This window comes from Alosa pseudoharengus, unplaced genomic scaffold (assembly GCF_046254945.1).
Source record: "Alosa pseudoharengus isolate Yale_2024_CS ecotype anadromous, Long Island Sound unplaced genomic scaffold, YU_APseudo_1.1 YU_APseudo_1.1_scf_7, whole genome shotgun sequence".
NCBI lineage: Eukaryota > Metazoa > Chordata > Actinopteri > Clupeiformes > Clupeidae > Alosa > Alosa pseudoharengus.
Genome location: NW_027468859.1, coordinates 16,758,649 through 16,778,233, shown reverse-complemented (window position 1 = coordinate 16,778,233; position 19,585 = coordinate 16,758,649). Strand labels below are relative to the sequence as shown.

Sequence of the window (19,585 nt, the reverse complement as noted above, 5' to 3'; positions counted from 1 at the left end):
GGTAGATTTTGCAAATTTATGTGTTAAGAAGAACGTTTTCTGTTGTATATGTTTTGTTAGGCAACATGTATTAACACATTCATTTGTGACAGAAGAAACGGGAAGTTCCCCATTACCTGTGAAAAATGCCCATCTGCATTCATGTAATGACAACAGTCAGTAGCCCACTATAACTCCTTCTCGTACTGTTTGGTCTCTTTATTGTCTTACAGATCAAGTAAAATCGTACAGTTTGCCCTCTAAGCCCAACGTGTAATCATTTTGTTGTGCAGTAAAATGTCTCATACAGCATCAAACAACTAAGCATTTTTAGCCGACTGGTCACCTGATAAGTTAGATGAAGCTAGATAAAGTTTTACGCTGTAGCCCAAGTCAATGACAGATAACGTGAATAATTTCGGTAGAGTTTGCAATTGCAAATCTATGTGTTAAGACGAACGTTTTCTGTTGTATAGGTTTTGTTAGGCAACATAAATTATCACATTTTGGTCTCTTTATTGTCTTAATTGTATTTACTAATTGCAGCAAGTCAAATTTCATTCAACATGTGCGTGCAATTTTTTTTAATATAATTAAGTGTTCCACGTGCGCTAAAAAGTGCCCCTCCCCCCCCCCCCCCTCCTGAGCACCTGCCCCCCAAAATGTCTGTGCACGCACTGACTGTTACATTCATGACGCTACTGTTACAACTGTACCGCACTTTTTTTATGGCTGTTAAGTTAAATTATTGACAAACTATAACATCTTTTTTAAATTCTGTTTCAACTTTCATGGAGTAGACATGTACGACTCTGTTCTGGTCAAATTTCACAACTCTCAAGTCTATCGTCTTTGTGTAAATCGAGTTTGAATTGGAAAAATAAAAAAGTGTTACAATTGTGCCGGTTCTAAGTTACTTGGTTTGACTCAAGTCCTTCTTTTGAGAGTCTCAAAAGAAGGACTTGAGTCAAACCAAGTTTTACCGTCTTCCTCACCCGAATCCAAAGGAGAGTGAACAACGCTGGAGCTAGCGGAGTTCACTAACGTTACCTCAGCGTCCATATCTTGCAGCATCTTCTTCTTCAATGTTACTTTACTTTGGTTTTTATTCCTTCTTCTTCCCATGCGCCTAACTATTTCCTGAATTCTATATTACACACTTTGTTGTTTTATAATGTTATTAAACTAGTTGCCAGTCCACTTCACTTGAAGTTGTTGACGAGTGTGAAATCAAATGTCTATCCACAACGGCGCCATCTTGGCCTCCGAGGAGCTGAGAACCTGCATTCGATGATTCACCGCTCGTCGCGTCACTTGGTAACAATGACAGGTTCGCTCGCGTGACGCATGCAACAGCACCTAAGCAGATTTTCTAAAATCGTAAAGTTAACTCCTTAATATCTATGAAAAAAAAATAAAAAGTCAAGTCATTTCAAGTCATTTGTCTCAAGTCTAAGTCAAGTCTCAAGTCATGATTAGCAAGTCAAAGTCAAGTCGAGTCTTTTATACATGTTGATCAAGCAAGTCTTAAGTCCTGAAAAATGTGACTCGAGTATGACTCGAGTCAAGTCATGTGACTCAAGTCCCCCATGTTTGATAAACAGAACTATTCCCACGTTGATTTTCGTGTTCTTATACTAGCTACCCCACATACCATTTAAGTCCTATGAACATTACCAAAAAATGCAACCACACCTTGTTTTATCCTTAATCTCTTCATGTGCATTTGTTGCAGAGACCTCAAATATGAATTGAATTGAATTGAATTGAAAATTAAATTTCCCCTGGGGATCAATAAAGTATCTATCTATATTGGCACAACCTTAAAGGTGCTCTAAGCGATGCTGAGTAATGTCACTTCTGTTGACTTTCAAACAAAACAGACTCGCTACTTCCTCCCCCTCCCTCCCGTGCTGCTCCCGTGCAATTGAAACTCTCCTAAACGCACATCTCGTCTGTGATTTGCTGGAACAGTTTGTTATGTTTTTATGGGCTAGGTTTGCCCAGGTTGTTTTTGTTGCCGTTTTTGGAGCCTGGGGTGCCCACAGAGATCGTTTTTTTTACAGTGTATTCAGGACACAGACAGCTGTGGTTGTGGTTGGTTAGGTGATGTTTGCAGTAAGTGATAGTGCTGGGCGGTATGACCAAAAATGTATATCACGGTATTTTTCTAAAATTCTTACGGTTTCACGGTATATGACGGTATTTTTTTTACCATGCATAATCAGATGTTCACAGCATTTTCTACAGGTTGAGAGAGGAATTGCTGCAGTACATTGACTAAGGATGGTCTATTTTACTGTCATGATGTAGAATAACTCCACACTAGTGGTAATGCAGTTTTGCATGGCCTCAGAAAATGATGCTGTTTACAAAGAGCCACTTATGATTCTAATGAAGAATCTAATCAGAATGCAAAGACAATTGCAGTCAAAATACAGAACTTTTACTGTGCAAATTTCACAAGTAGGCTACGTATAAAACCAATACAAAAAGTAGTGCAACTTGCAATAATTATACTTTTTGAAAATGATACAATTTAAAATAAAACCTCTCTGTTAATATGCTTACTCTGTCAAATAGGCCTATCAGAAATGTATTGTTATTGTGTGGTTTACATGACGTTAGTGGTAGGCTAATGTTAACTTCATGTGGATGTGGATGTCTTGTTAGCCTGTCATGAGCTTCGGTTCGGTTCACTAGGCAAAAAATTAACAAAAAAGATCGTTTTGGTGCACTGATGAGAGTCAGGATCATTTCTAACTAGCCAGCTAGTATTGCTCAGTGCATGTCTATAACATGCTTTACTTGCTACCTGAATTTCAGCGAATATTCTTAAGGTGAGATGAATGATAAGATCATTAAGCTTCACTGTGTTCAGTGGATTGCTAACTAACGACATCACCTACTAGCCAGCTAGTTACAGCTGTTGAACAATCTCAATAGAATTTTCGTGACGGTAGGCTAAATCCTTTTCAATGCAGTATGTATCCCTTAACGTTTTTCCTTAACTAAAGAAACAATTTAAGGTATTATTCTGTGCAACACCCTTAAATAAATCCCTTACCTAAGGAGAAATTAAGCCTTAAAGGTCATACTTCAGGGGAAAAACTTAAGGTGTTTTGTGTTTACCCTCACTATGCCTCGCAGTGGCACCATGCGTGCGTGTGAAAAATGTCCTGCGCGCAGCGTTCCAAATGTTGTGTAATCAAATACACCGGTATGGCGGTATATTAAAAATTCATATCATAACGAAAATATACACCGGTATACGGTGTGAACCGGTATACCGCCCAGCACTAGTAAGTGACATAAAATGTTTTAGCCTAAAAAATGTGTGGCATCGCTTAGAGCACCTTTAATAATGTTTTCCATATCTAGGGCCTTATATAATACTAATGTGAATGCAGTACAAACTTTTAATGATCCTATCATAACGAGAACATGTCTGTCTTCCACTCTACAAAGTTTGGCCAGGCTAGGAATAATACATTAAGATATTAATGCCCAAACATGGCCTCCAAGATACTGTAAGGCATTTCTGAGAGTGTAATACAAACACAAAACACAAAATCAAGAGTGAAAAAAATTATGAAAACATGTCTTTTTCAAACTGCTATGGGGGGCCAGAATTTAGAAATTACCTGAAGTACCTTAAAGGCTGATAATTTATACATATACAGTCAACCATGTCAGGGTTGTAAGGCGAATCAGCACTTGGTAGTTGTTGTTGTGCAAGTTGTTGTGTCCCTATGATCTGTCTTGAGCGTGGCTCTGGTGAGCTGTGCCACACCATTCTGTGTTGTGTCGCGCTGGACATTTCTCTGTTTTTTGTAGTGGTAAAGTCTTACATTTTCCTTTTAGAGGACTTAAAAAAGGTCTTAAAAGTCATTAGATTTGCTGTAAAAAATGTGCAGATACCCTGAATAACTATCACACGCCAAACTGTATTTTAGTACATTCTATTTGAGTTGATTTGCTTTTGATATGAGCAGGGGCGTCGCTAGGAGTGCAAAACATCCTGGGCTGTAGCCAAGGGCGTAGGTTTGGTCTCAGCTTTGGTGGGGACATCCAATCCCCCAAACCCCCCCCCCCCCCCACCGGCTGAAAAGTTTTACTGACAAGAGTCACACTGTCAATAGAAAATAGCCTCTTTCATTATTTATAGTACTCTAAAGTTAAACTAGCATCTCCGACTGGAGAGAAATATGTGCAGACGAAAACAATTGTTTAAACGTAAATAAATGTTTGACCACTAGATGCCAATTTTGTTTCTCAGATAACAGAAGCTAAGCATATCTTAAATTTTAAATTTGCCCAGATTATATAGTCATAATATAATATAGTATATATATATATAGTATTTTATTTATGTTACTGAGTATGGAAATGCACCATAGTTTAGGATTGAATATGTCTATGAATTTATGCGACTCTAAATTATATTTGTATTTGCTTAACTGTAATTGGAATTCTTTTGCTGTAAGATACCAGTGCCTTAATGGTGATTTCCTTTGTTATTTCAGACTGTTGGCAATACAGAATATCACAATACAGAAGTGAATCTACTCCATCTCATTATATGCAATAATATGCAATGCTGCTGACTCCAACTGAATTGACAATTTGACATAGGCTAATAATTAGAACCTCACCTGAAGCCCTGATGCTGTTTCCTCAACCTGCCATCCATCTGTAGTGGTTTGATGCTGTCTTTCCTGCATACAAAGTGGTTCATTCATTTTGTAGCCTATCCTTTGGCTAGCGAGTTTAACCCTCCTACCATATTGTATATGATAGTGTTATTATGACCGCCGCGCAGCGAAGCGGCGGTCATATAGGTTTAGTCAGATTTTTTTTTTTTTTCCTTTTTCGCATGCCCAAATTTCTGTCAATGATTCCCGGGACACTGAAAGACCGGGGTACACGAAACTTGGTGGGCATGTAACCCCACATGGATAGCATGGAACCATCGTTTTTCGTTTTGATCTGTAGCCCCCCCGCTGGACTGGACCCCCCGAAAGGAGGGTAGGGCAGACACAGTTTTCTGTGAATATCTCGAAAACCGTAGGGTTTAGGAGGACCATTTTTTTTTTGTATGTTGATCTCAAGGGGCCATGTCAACCCATTCCATAACCACTCATTTCATGTATAGCGCCACCTAGTTAAACACAAAAAAGTAAAAATGAGGTGTTGTAATTGAAGGTATCTGTGACCTAACAAAGTCAAAACTGTACAAAATTGGAAGTGTAGGATCATTATGACACCCTCTGTATGCACGCCAAGTTTAGTGGAATTCCGTTCATGGGGGGCCACACAATACATTCATTTATGTTACTATACACCAACTGGCCTGTAGGTGGCCGGAGACAGTTTTCTGTGAATATCTCGATAACCGTAGGGCCTAGGAGGTCCACCTTTTTTATGTATGTTGGTCTTAAGGGGGCATGTCAACCCATCCCATTACCACTTATTTTATGTATAGCGCCACCTAGTTAAAAATGAAAAAGCAAAAAATTAGGTGTTTTCATCACAATATCTCTGGCTGACAAGGTCAAAACTGCACGAAATTAAAAGTGTAGGATCATTATGACACCCTCCGAATGCATGCCAAGTTTTGTGTACTTTCGTTCATGGGGGGCCTTACAATAAAATAATTTATGTGTACATTTAGTGACGTACACCAACAAGGATTCCCGGGACACTGAAAGACCGGGGTACACAAAACTTGGTGGGCATGTACCCCCACATGGATAGCATGGAACCGTCATTTTTCGTTTTGATCTGTAGCCCCCCCGCTGGACTGGACCCCCGAAAGGAGGGTAGGGCAGACACAGTTCTCTGTGAATATCTTGAGAACTGTAGGGCCTAGGATGACAATTTTTCCGTATGTTTGCCTCCAGGGGTCATGTTAACCCATTTCATGTGCACACATGTGCACAAACAGATACACACACACACACATACATTCACAGTAATCATACGTATGACACATACTCAGTAGACATATGTACGCTTGCATGCACAGGCACATACGCAGGCACACACACAAGCACGCACACACACACACACACACACTCACACACACATAACATAAACATGTACATGCACACATTTCAAGAATTTCTCAGAATTATGAACAGGCAAGATGGAGGTGGGGTTGTATAAAATTAATTTTACATGTGAAATCTATGAACTAATCATGTTTTGGTACTTGTTGTCTAGCAGATACCAGTGAGAATTGAGTGTGGATAATGCAATTTAGTGAGACAGTTAGAATCATATAGGCCTTTTAGTGTGATTTCTTTTTGTGGAAAAAATGTGCTGGAGTGGGCGGTGGTCATATTTTGTACGCTCTGCGGCACATCTAGTTTTGCTTAGTTACACTCTGCTTTATGAAAAAGCTTAGTATGTCCCTTTTCTTCTTCTTGGGTGGCATAGCTGATCTACACACCACAAAAAGGGGTTTGTATGTATGCTGAAGGGAAAAGGGAATATTAAAATGTTTCACTCTGGCCTTTTATGGGGTAACGTTAGGCCTATGTATTGACAGACAGCCCTGGTAACTTACCGTTGTCGTTGACACACCCGCTCGCTTGACTACCAGTGCAAGAATAAAGCAATTTCATGCATGCCAAGTTTCATGGAATTTCGTTCATGGGGGACCATACAATAAATTAATATATGTATACATGTAGTGACTGTACACCACACACCCACATGTTTATTGGGGTTTTATGCCCTCAACATTGTTTTCAAGGCAGCGTTGCCTGGAAGGTACTAGGGTTGGGGTTAGGTTTAGTATTAGGTGTCTTTAAGTCAGCGGTGGCAGCGCTGCCTGGAAGATGACGTTGGGGGCATAAAACACCATCGAGCACATCCACACACACACTCATGAACACACGCAAACACACACAGAAAGATATGCACACACACACATACAAACACACACACACACACACACACACACACACACACATATGCACACAGTGTACACACAGTGAGGTGAAGCACACACTAATCCCAGCGCAGTGAGCTGCCTGCATCAACAGCGGCGCTCGGGGAGCAGTGAGGGGTTAGGTGCCTTGCTCAAGGGCACTTCAGCTTATATACTTACTTATACTTAATGTGTAGCTCTAACTACAGAGGGGTGGACATCACTGACCACACATGCTTACGTAACAATCACAGCTTACTTCATTTCAGACACATGGGACCTAGATAATTTCGTTTAAGGGGAAGTCACACAGCTGCCCATGTCGCAGAGAGCATCAGTAACACCCTGGACGACTGGGATATATTCCGTGAAGCATTAGCGGTCACCACAGACAATGCGCAGAATTATGTGAAAGCCATACGCGATTTAGGCCTCATGCATATACCTTGCTTGGCACACACGTTAAACCTAGCAGTGCGTAAGGGACTAGAGGTGAGGGCTATTGATACTGCCCTTTCTCGCCTTAAACAGACGGCAGCTCATAAAGACTGGCTGGGCCACTTCAGAGAGACTACACCCAGGGATGACCGGAGCACTCAGAGAACTTTTAAAGTTTTTTTTATTAAGGTGCACAAACAACTGACGTTTCGACGCACTGTGTCTTCCTCAGAGTCAAAAAAAGGCAGCTCATTTTGGAAAGTCTCCTGCTGACTGCTTCCTGTTGGAGGCAAAGCAGGAGCTTCTCAGACTAAAAGAGGAGAGACTGATAAATGACTGCGTCACGAGACGGAACACAACGTATGACATGATCTGCTGTGCCGCCATACAGCAAGCATGCAACCGTGGCCGTGTCATTTTTGAAAAGAAAATGGCCCACTTGGAAATCTGGACATGGTCTGTGGTTAAACAACTAAAAGACACACTGAAACCATTCAAAATTATACCTCAGGCCCTCTCCACCGATGCCTACCCTACAGCATCCGCCGTCCTTCCTTTACAACATGTTATGGTCTCTCAGCTGACCACTCCTGACGCAACACAGAGAGCAGCTATCAAAGAAGTGAAAGGTAGGCCCCAGCCGTGGCGCAACTGGCTGGGGCACCTGCACCGTTACGCCGGCGACCCGAGTTCGATTCCCGCCCCGTGGTCCTTTCCAGATCCCACCCCGACTCTCTCTCCCACTCACTTCCTGTCATTCTCCACTATCCTGTCAGATAAAAAAGCCCCCAAAAAATACTTTAAAAAGAAGTGAAAGGTAGGCTATTGTGCCTTCTTTTCCTTCTATTTCCTTGAATTTCCCCTGGGGATCAATAAAGTATCTATCTATCTATCTATCTATCTATTTCTTTTAGCACAGGCTACTGCTTAACATTAACAGTCTAATTTCCCAAGTCTATTAGTATAACCTATCAAAATATGACAGTTAATAACAGGGCCGGAGTGGGGCCACTTTTCAGCCCGGGAGTTTCAGGCCCAAGACCGGCTCACTTTTTTAGTGGTGGTGGAAATTGGATAAATAAGGCAACATTTCAGCTCTTACTATCCTGTAGTTTTTATTATAGGCTAATATTCCACTATTCCACAAGGATAGGTTGATAAGTTAACAAAAACAGTAAGGAAGAAATAAAGCATTTGAAATGTATCCCACAACTCCACTAAGAGGCATATTGAACTACTGTATTGTTTACATGTTTTTTTCTGCATGGGTCAGCTATCATGTTGTTGTTTGGTGATTTGCTCCTTTACTACACCCACTTCTGAGCAAACAAGCCATATAGGTTGATCATGATCATGCTGTCATAGCCTACTGTTCTTTCTTCCATAAAATAACTTTAATTCATATGGTTAACTCTATTATCCTTTCGACTTGTCCCTATAGCCATAGTTAATTTCGGGCTCATCATTTTCAGCGGGGGACTGGCTGATCTGCTGCTCAGGCTACTTTTGTTTTTAGGCCTATAGGCTACTGCATACACAGATCAAGCTTGAGTTTTGTTATCAATATTTGCATAATATTGGATGATACCAAAATGCTAATATTTTAATTCATTTAATATGTTACTTGCGAATAGCGAAATGCGAATATTAGCCCAATTACGCCGTTATAATCATGGCTATCTCTCTTTACCAGTTGCCACTTATGTCTGTCCTCTTCAAAAAAAAAATTGGAAGCATGGCACATTTGGCAGCATTTCCCTCCAATACTTTTCGTCTTTTTACCAGGCCTTTTCAGTCCCTCATGGCATCTTTCTACCATCCATCCTCCCTGACGCTTATCACTACGGTAGGGCCGGCCCGGCTAGTATCTGAGAAAACTTTTTAGGGCTATATGGACCCAACCAATTAACTCTTCTTGGGAGGGGAGAACAACCCATGCAGAGGCTGCGGTGTTAGGCATAGAATGCGAATGTGTGTAGCCAACTTTAAGAGAAAATAGATTAACGTGACAAATGCCAATATTTTTCCCTCGACCGGCCCAAAAGTGAAACGGCCCACCGGGAATTCTCCCGATTCTCACGATTACCCACTCCGGGCCTGGTTAATAACACAAGCTAAAAACAAAACAATTAGTTTCAGATACAATCATTGATTAATTAATTTTATTATTTCCATTATTCTTAGCCAGTATGGTCGACAATTTCAAACCGTGCTACAGTGAAAACAACACCGAATGGATGCTTGTCAATAAAGCGGCCCTTCTGGACCCCCGGTTCAGCCGCTTGGTTCACCTTTCGCCTGCCTCCTATCTCAGGAGCTGAAGGAAGCTGAGAGTAAGACCGACAGCGACTGTGCGCAAGAGAGGGGACGTGGCTCCGGCCTTAGGTGCCATGGGAAGCTTGTTTGGGGACATGTATAAATCGATCAACTTGCCCAGGCTATGGTCTAAGTCCTGTTTATGACTGTCAGACTGTTAATGCTTTTGTGATTGAATCTCCCTTACGGTATTTTTTTTTTGTTGGTGGGGGGGGGGGGGGGGGGCTCGTAGATATTCAAATATTCGAATACATTGCTTGATATTTGATCTCCGTTCAAATTTGATCTCTCTCAAAAGTGACAGCCCTAACACACATAAAAAAAACACACACATGCAGGCATGGAGTAGGAGATGGAGACAAATTGACTAGTGTTATTTATTTTTGCGGAATGTGCAGGACTGGGCGGAGGTCATATTTTGTACCGTTCTGCGGTACATCTAGTTTCATGTGAGCATGTTTTATCAGTCATGACTGTTGCCATTAATGTAATGCCATAGTTTTCAGCCTTCTTGATTTTGGAGGGAACCAACATTTTTGTATGTGTGAGGTTGATTTAAACCATGATATCTCTCTTATTATTGCCTTTGCTTCTGTCATTTCATTCTCAGGTACAACCACTGGATACATTTGCAATGAGTTGCTCAGAATTTTTACATTGTGTTGTTTATTTTATTGACAATGTGTATTGTGTATTGACAGTATCTCATTAAGTATCTCAGCCATAAATGTAAAGATGTTATTCTCACCATTATTAACATGGTGGACAGTTGGATGTATTGTCTACTGTAAGTATTCTAAATTAGATTTAACTAGTGCAGTGCCTGTTCAAACATGCCATTCCTGAAGAAAACACATAGCTCAATTACATGCCCACAGGTATGCCTGCTTTAAAAATAGGATGATGGGGAAACATCATTCCAGTTAAGCATTCAATAATGAATACTGAATATTATAATATATTAGCCTATAATTAATGTGGCCTCTGCATGTGTAATAAATTTAGGCATGGCTGCATGTGACATTTCTACAGATCAGAATGACATGCCTAACAACTGTTTTGAGTTAAGGCTAAATGTGTATAGCTTACTGAATAACTTCCTAATGCTATTCGAAGCGTCAGTTTATTGCACATGCTTTGATTTTGAGTGGTCACTACATACCCGTGTTTGATGGCGTGATAAGTGACGTCGCTCAGTCTGCTGAACTTTGTCTAACGTTGGCTTTGTGACATTAGCCTATCGGTCAATTTGGGACCTTGCAGTCGGAATTGTCGTTTGTTTAGTCAAAGTCTCAAGTCCAAAGTAGCCTGGGCTATTCGAAGCGTCAGTTTATTGCACATACTTTTATTTTGAGTGGTCACTACATAGGCCCTACCCGTGTTTGTTGGCGTGTTGTTGCAAAATCCGCGTAATAATTTTATGCAAGCAAACTGCATACAGGGAGTCTTTATTGTTGAGGTCAGACATGATAATCATCTTGCATCTTAACCCACAAGCGGTTCCCGAGTAATCCGTTTTTTAAATTGCGACTGACTATCATCAAAGTGAGACCTGTCAGTACACGACCCATGGAGTGGAGCTCCCCTGAAACTGGTCCCCTTGGAAACAGTGCAGTGCAGCGATAAACGTCCTACGTAAATAAGCATATTTTGAAATATGCATTCAAAAATCTTCAAAGTCGAGAGTGCACACCTTTGTGCCACGCGCGAGCCACATACGAAATCTTAGGTCAGTCTGACACACAGACATCCAGACACATAGACACTTCTTGCTTTATAGATAGATATATTTGACTGCACTGTGCATTACAGTACAATTACAGTTAGATGTGCAATGGTCCCATGGAAGATTTGCTATTATTTTGTCTTCTATTAGGCAACACTAATCTTCAGAGATGAGAGACATTCTGAATGACTCTGAGACTTCAGGCAACATTCCTCTCTGCTATAATTCTGTGAATGGCTCCTGTCCTAATTCCACATATCCAATTATTATTCGGGCTCCTCTCTACATTTTCTTTGGAATCACAGTGGTATTAACAGTGGTTGGTAACCTGCTGGTCAGCACCATTGTGATCAATTTCAAACAGCTCCATACACCTACAAACTACCTTATTCTCTCCCTGGCTGCTGCAGACCTGCTTTTGGGTGTCATTGTGATGCCCCCTAGTGTGATGTGATCTGTTGAGTCATGCTGGTATTTTGGAGAGTTAATGTGCAAAATCCACGCTAGTACAGATATGGTGTGTTGCACTGCGTCAATTATCAATTTGTCAATGATATCTATTGATCGTTACTATGCTGTATGCCATCCACTCCTGTATAAATCTAAGATGACCATTTCTACTGTTGGAATAATGACTTCCATTAGCTAGATTGTATCAGCTATATTTGGCTATATAGTAGTCTTCCAAGAGTTAAACCTTTTAGGAATGCAGGCATTGGATAACATTGTTGTTTGTGAGGGTAGCTGCATTGTATTGCATAGTTTGCTATCAAGCTCCTTTTCAGCTGCATTGTCATTCTACATCCCTGGCTTGATAATAGTCAGTATATATTTAAAAATCTTCCTTGTAGAGCAGGAACAGGCACGATCAGTTCAAATCATGAATGCTACTAGGAAGTCGTCACTGACTAAAATGGAGAGGAAGGCGACCAAAACCCTTGCCATTATAATGGGTGTATTTCTGTCATCATGGATACCCTTTTTTCTTGTTTTTACAGTTGATCCATATTTTGGTTATAAAACTCCACTGTTAGTGTATGATTTAGTCACCTGGATTGGATATCTAAATTCAACATTTAATCCTGTGGTCTATGCATATTTTTATAGTTGGTTCAGGCATGCATTCAAAATCATCATGTCGGGTAAAAAATATTTCAAAACGGCTCCTCAAGAATTCAGCTGTTTTCAGTCTGAAATTTCTGTAAAAAAGTTGAATCAAGCTTCATATACTTGTCACAAGGAAATTGTTGAGGCCTTCATATGCTTTTAAGAATCTCATGGCACTGTCTAAAGACTCTACACAGTGTACTACAATATTTTATTTCTTTGTCAAATATTTTGATCTTATAAATCATGACTCATCCCGAACTAAACATAACCTGTACAACTGTATGTTTTAGGTTGTGTCAAAACCAATAAACTCAGTGAGGCCTTATCCACAATCTGATATCTGCATTTATAACCAATCAAGGTAGTTCAACATGTCTACTTTCCTGTGTCACAAAAAAAACCCATTCCAAGTGGTTACCAGCGTAAAACCGGCCCTTTTTTGTGGACCCCACTGTTCTCAGGTTTACAGTATTTATTGATTTTAACTGGTCAAGTCCTCCTAGCTGCTCATTGACTGCAGTCAGGAGCTTGTCTGATTCACTCCCTCATTGGCATAATGCCACTATCACGTTCATAACACTCTACCAAACGAAAGATATAAAGCCAGTCATTTATAGGGTGAAGAAATGAAACTAAATGACACACGGCTATAGAGAAAACATAGACGTGTATGATGCAGGATGCAACACAGCATGACGCTGAACCCAGTAGTCCCGCTCTTGCCTGGGGAGCGTACTTTTGTTCCCCGCGTCCTATGTTGTCTTCTGCCTCACAAAAGGAGCACTTGACACACACAACTGAAAAAGAGTGCCAGATGTCTGATTTTAAGTTTCTTGATTCTGAATAGGCTACTGTAACACAGCTATGCTAGCTGGCATCCATTCTTTAGAAAGGCACTAACATCTGAAGTAGCCTAGTGGTGTCCTCTTCCTCTGTCATGCTTTCGATTTCGACAACTGAGCAGCAGGAAAGAATTGAACCCACGTAGGCCTAGTGTCTGTAGTCTTTTGTGATACTACAAAAGTATTGTAATACCCTGAGATTAAAAATGTCACAATACCTAATCAATACTTTTAAGAATAACAGTGTCGTTTTGCAGTAAGATGCATGTGCGCAAGATATTCTAGTGCCTCCCCTAGTCTTTTCTCCATTCACACACATATGCACATCTTTCAAGCTGCAGCTGTCATGCCATAAACATTGAGACATGGCTGCTAGTTTAAGTGATACTATGGCCGCAAAGCAACAAATAATAATAGGCTAATGTTAAGTTGATTTGCTCACTTGCATCTCTCAAAGTTTTTGTTGCTAACCTTCCTAGGCTATGGAAATTTTGTTAATTTAGGCCTATGAGCATGACAAGACACTTATCTCATCTGTGATCCCAGAAAGATTGTCTTCGACTTGTTAGTTTTTGAACATTTATTTTATCTAATGACATAGAACATAATGAATTGCTTCCACATATCCTTATGCATTATGCACAACTATTTTTCACTAGCCTAAAACAATTAGACCTACACACCACCAATGTGCACTCAATTAGACCTACACACCACATTAAAGATATGCTTAAAGGTGCTCTAAGCGATGTTGGGTAACATCACTTCTGTTGACAAACAAAACAGAGAGCTAGCTCGCTACTCCCTCAAAATATATAAAGCTTTATGAATTCCAAAATATATGAAATAGAAACATATGACATAAGGCTTAATTTTCCGGGGTTGTGAAGGATCAAGCTGAATCTAGGATTGCCACTGGTATGATTGATCACACACATATACTACTGATTATGTCAAGGTGGTGGGGGCCCCAAAATCAAATACATTTTTTAAAAAGTAGCGAGAAAGTATCAAAATCACTTTACATTACATTACATTTAGCAGACACTTCTTGACCAAAGTGCCTTACATATGTCAGCTATATTACAAGGGATCACATTGTCCCCGGAGCAACTTGGGGTTAAGTGCCTTGCTCAAGGGCACAACGGTGGAAGCCGGGAATTGAACTGACAACTTTCAGGCTACTGCACACTATCCCAGCTCCTTAACCACTACACTACCACCACCCATCTTGACAACACTACGTAGGCTTAAACGACAATATCCATCAGTTAGGTAGCTTAAAACTTTTTTTAATGCTGCGTAAACACGATATTCAGCTTAACTATAATTCCATACACTACTTTAGTCATTTCTATAATATTTTACGTATATTTTAATTGGCTGGAATGCAGTGAATCATCTGTTTCTCCCGCACCTGCAAACGCACCTCTCTCATCCCGCATAGTGCTTTCAAAACATGTCCCGCGCCGCACTCTTTTGGGTCGCGACACATGGGTCCCGCGGGACTCCTGCGGGAATGCAGACCTCTACTTGTGGGTCGAGATTTTACAGTTGAAAGAAGTAACAGGATCTGCATTTCAAGCATAGCAGGGAAGGATTACTATACCTCCTGCACCACTGAGGTGGTGTTTAGAGGGTTTTGCATCTGAACTCTTCATCAGGGTATATGCAGGAATCATAGAGTTGAATTTACTACTTTTTACTACCTTTTTTACTACCTCCACAATATTGTTTACTACCAACACGACATCAAGCAGCAGCCCTTTTTTTTTTTTGGGGAGGGGGGGGGGGTATGCAAAGCACCACTTACTACTTGCTATAAGGTATAAATCATAAATATTAGGTAGACTAATAATTTCAAATTGTGATCATTAAGTATGGTCATTGTCAATGACAATGTTTTTTTGTAGTGTCTCAGTTTCAGTTGTCCTTACCTTAACCCTAGCCCTTGAGTTATCCTAACCAGCCCTTAGCCCTAATAAGGTGAATGATAACCTTGGCACAAATGACGCTAAAACACCAAACATGTGTGGTGAAAAATGAAGAACAAACACCACCGACTACCCCCCCCCCCCCCAAAAAAAAAACAACAACTCCAGTCTAAGGATAGGCCTATTTATATGGATATATAAAGCCATTATTATTGGTATGGTATTGTTGTTGCACATTTGACACTAAAGCAGTCCGTGAAAACATGCACATCAGTGGACTGCTTTACTAATGCAAAATTGAAAAATATGATTTCATTGCATTACTCAGCATGGATGCACGATGCTTGCATGATAAATACTTCCCAAAACAACAGTTAGGTAGGTAGGTAAGGATGCCATTTTGGAGTGTAAATCAAGTTTAATCACAATTTGATACAATATAGATTCTTTAAGCCAATTATTTGATTCTTTTCAATACTTCAAAATGTGTAGCAATGCGATTCGATGCGTTACTGGGGTCTGTTGTCAATAGGAAATGACAGATTTTGGTTAGTTTTCATGGATTCAAATGCCAATATTATAGGCTAAATTATAGGCCAAATACTGAACATTGACTGTGGAATCAAGTAGGTTACAGAGCTTCTTCCCCCCCCCCCCCCCCCTAAACCCTCCTGTCACTAGCTAGATGCTTTCAAATTTAACATGGTTTTAAACTCATATGTTGCAGTTTTCTGTCACTGCAATAAAACTATTTTGTAGGCCTGCTGTTCCTTTTATGAGAACAATTTAACTGATCAAGTTTTCATAGGCTATTGAATGTGTGAATGCCATAATCTTATTTCGCCAGATTAGCGTGGTTCTTCACGCAGTTGTCATCTAAATGCAGTGTTTTATAGGCTATTCAAAGAATTTCACGTTCATCACTCAGTTGTGGTGTAGGTCTGTCTTGAGTGATCGCTGTCCCTTTAAATGTCTGGGACTTTAAATAACGGGACTTTTAAACTGCATGGTGTTTTTGTTGATGGCCAGCGCCGTCTTTGATTCAGTTTTCTACCGTTTTTAATAAATGACACGCGCACTTAGGTGGTTAAAAGTAAGGAATTGTTTTCACTCGTTTTCTTGCAATTCCGTAACATTAGATACTAGGTCTAGGTTACGTTAAAAAATGTTGTCGGTTACTATGTCAGTGACTAGTTCGAACTTTGTTACTGATGGGCTAGGTGGAATTTTATTGCACGGTTCTGGATGATCACAGTCAGATGGCAGCGCTACCGTCAGTTGAACGAAAGCTTACACTAGTCAAGTCCACAGTTGTTAAAACTTCCAGCTGAAGTAGCCTAGTGTAAACCGAGAGTTGCCTCCTAACGGAGTGAGTGTAGCCTATATTTTCTTAGCTGCTATCAGAGTGATAGGCTAGCCTAGGCCTACATCTACCGCTCCTTTGCTACATGAACAAATATCAGATGAGTGACAGAAGCACCGGACACCGGACCCATATGATAAACGCTGCTCTGGTAGCCTGCAGCAGGGCCTAGAGACGTGAAAAACGTGAGAGTCGCCGAAAAGAATCCCTGCATCCCCGGCCCCTAAAAATCTCTTCGGATCTGCACGATTCATATAAGTCGCCCAAAGCAATGTGAAGGAGACACCAAAAAGCGCGTTGTTTGTATCCCTGTAATATCAACTGAAGGAAAAAGGCGAAAATGTTGTTTGTTGGCGTCGCTGATAGGCTGTCAACCACGGAACTCTACACAGTTTACTTCTACGTCATTGCTATCGACTCCGACTCACTCAGGTCCTGTTAGCACGTATATATTTTTTAATTAGGCAAGATGAAGTTAAAACATGTAGACACAAATATTAAGCAAAAAATGTAAACTCATTATATATTGAGGTGGTGATGAAAAAATTACTACCAAGTCAAATTGCATTTATTACCTTTTACTACCTTTCAAGGGCCTTAATTTTGGTAGATTCTATTTACTACCTTTTACTACCTTTTACTACCGCGCGGACACCCTGTTCATATACACTTATAATACATTATTAGAGTAGATTAGCCTAAATTGGGGATCTTTTTATGGGCCCCAGTCTGTTACAAGTATAAATAGTTGGACAGAAAAGATTGAGGGCCCCTGTCATACAGCACCCCATGAGGTACAAAGTGGTATTACAAGAGAGATGGCTCAGCATTGGCAGCATGCTAACTTTGGTAGATATCTGGGCAACAAAGAGCAGTTTCTTTGCAAAGAGCAATTGTTTCTTCACATTATTCCACTGCTTCGTTGAATTTCCCATTGTCCTGTGTAATTTAGAACGTGTATTAACCGTATGTTATTTGCACACCTATGAAGTAGATCCAATTTGCCATGTCTTGTATATTAATTCGCCAAACTCGTTAAGTATAAATGAACTGTCATGTTGCATCCAGGCTGTACAATACAGACGTTCAGAACATAGCAACATTGTAGCATATGACAGAGGTGGATTTTAGCTAGTTGAATGACATGTAGGCTAAGTAAAATAGAGATGTTTCAAAGCTAAGGTTAATCAAAATCCTGAGATATGCCTGCTTGACAACGGGGGCTCGTAGATATTCTAATATAAAGTGACAGCCCTAACGCACCCACACACAAACACACATAAAAACACACACATGCAGGCATGGAGTAGGAGATGGAGACAAATTGACAAGTGTGATTTATTTTTGCGGAATGTGCAGGACTCGCCGGCGGTCATATTTTGTACCGTTCTGCGGTACATCTAGTTTCATGTGAGCATGTTTTATCACCGTCATGACTGTTGCCATTAATGTAATACCATAGTTTTCAGCCTTCTTGATTTTGATGTAATAGTCTATTGGTCTGTTCCTAATATGCAAAACAGTGGGAGGGAACCACCATTTTTGTATGTGTGAGGTTGATTTAAACCATGATATCTCTCCTATTATTGCCTTTGCTTCTGTCATTTCATTCTCAGGTACAACCACTGGATACATTTGCAATGAGTTGCTCAGAATTTTTACATTGTGTTGTTTATGTTATTGACAATGTGTAATGTGTATTGACAATGTTAAGTATCTCAGCCATAAATGTAAAGACGTTATTCTCACCATTATTAACATGGTGGACAGTTGGATGTATTGTCTAAGTATTCCAAATTAGATGTAATATATTTGGCTGCACTGTGCATTACAGTACAGTTATAGTTAGATGTGCAATGGTCCCATGGAAGATTTGCTATTATTTTGTCTTCTATTAGGCAACTCTAATCTTCAGAGATGAGAGACATTCTGAATGACTCTGAGACTTCAGGCAACATTCCTCACTGCTATAATTCTGTGAATGGCTCCTGTCCTAATTCCACATATCCAATTATTATTCGGGCTCCTCTCTACATTTTCTTTGGAATCACAGTGGTATTAACAGTGGTTGGTAACCTGCTGGTCATCACTACTGTGATCCATTTCAAACAGCTCCATACACCTACAAACTACCTTATTCTCTCCCTGGCTGCTGCAGACCTGCTTTTGGGTGGCATTGTGATGCCCCCTAGTGTGATGCGATCTGTTGAGTCATGCTGGTATTTCGGAGAGTTGTTCTGCAAATTCCACACTAGTACAGATATGATGTGTTGCACTGCGTCAATTATCAATTTGTCAATGATATCTATTGATCGTTACTATGCTGTATGCCATCCTCTCCTGTATAAATCTAAGATGACCATTTCTACTGTTGGAATAATGACTTCCATTAGCTGGATTGTATCAGCTGTATTTGGCTATACAGTGGTCTTCCAAGAGTTAAACCTTTTAGGAATGCAGGCATTGGATAACATTGTTGTTTGTGAGGGTAGCTGCATTGTATTGCATAGTTTCCTATCAAGCTCCTTTTCAGCTGCTTTGTCATTCTACATCCCTGGTATGATAATAGTCAGTATATATTTAAAAATCTTCCTTGTAGCGCAGGAACAGGCACGATCAGTTCAAATCATGAATGCCACTAGGAAGTCGTCACTTACTAGAATGGAGAGGAAAGCTACCAAAACCCTTGCCATTATAATGGGTGTATTTCTGTCATCATGGATACCCTTTTTTCTTGTTTTTACAATTGATCCATATATTGATTATAAAACTCCACCGTTAGTATTTGATTTAGTCACCTGGATTGGATATCTAAATTCAACATTTAATCCTGTGGTCTATGCATATTTTTATAGTTGGTTCAGGCATGCATTGAAAATCATCATGTCGGGTAAAATATTTCAAAACGGCTCCTCGAGAATTCAGCTGTTTTCAGTCTGA

General features: G+C 40.2%; 1 protein-coding gene and 1 pseudogene across 1 annotated transcript; both read left to right on the top strand.

The window, feature by feature from the left end:
* Window positions 1-11,565: 11,565 nt before the first annotated feature.
* LOC143109215 (trace amine-associated receptor 1-like) lies at window positions 11,566-12,666 on the top strand (annotated as a pseudogene).
* A 5,896-nt stretch (window positions 12,667-18,562) lies between these two features.
* LOC143109214 (trace amine-associated receptor 1-like) lies at window positions 18,563-19,585 on the top strand. The gene has a single exon (XM_076271870.1). The coding sequence runs from the start codon at window positions 18,563-18,565 to the stop codon at window positions 19,583-19,585; it is 1,023 nt and encodes a 340-aa protein (XP_076127985.1).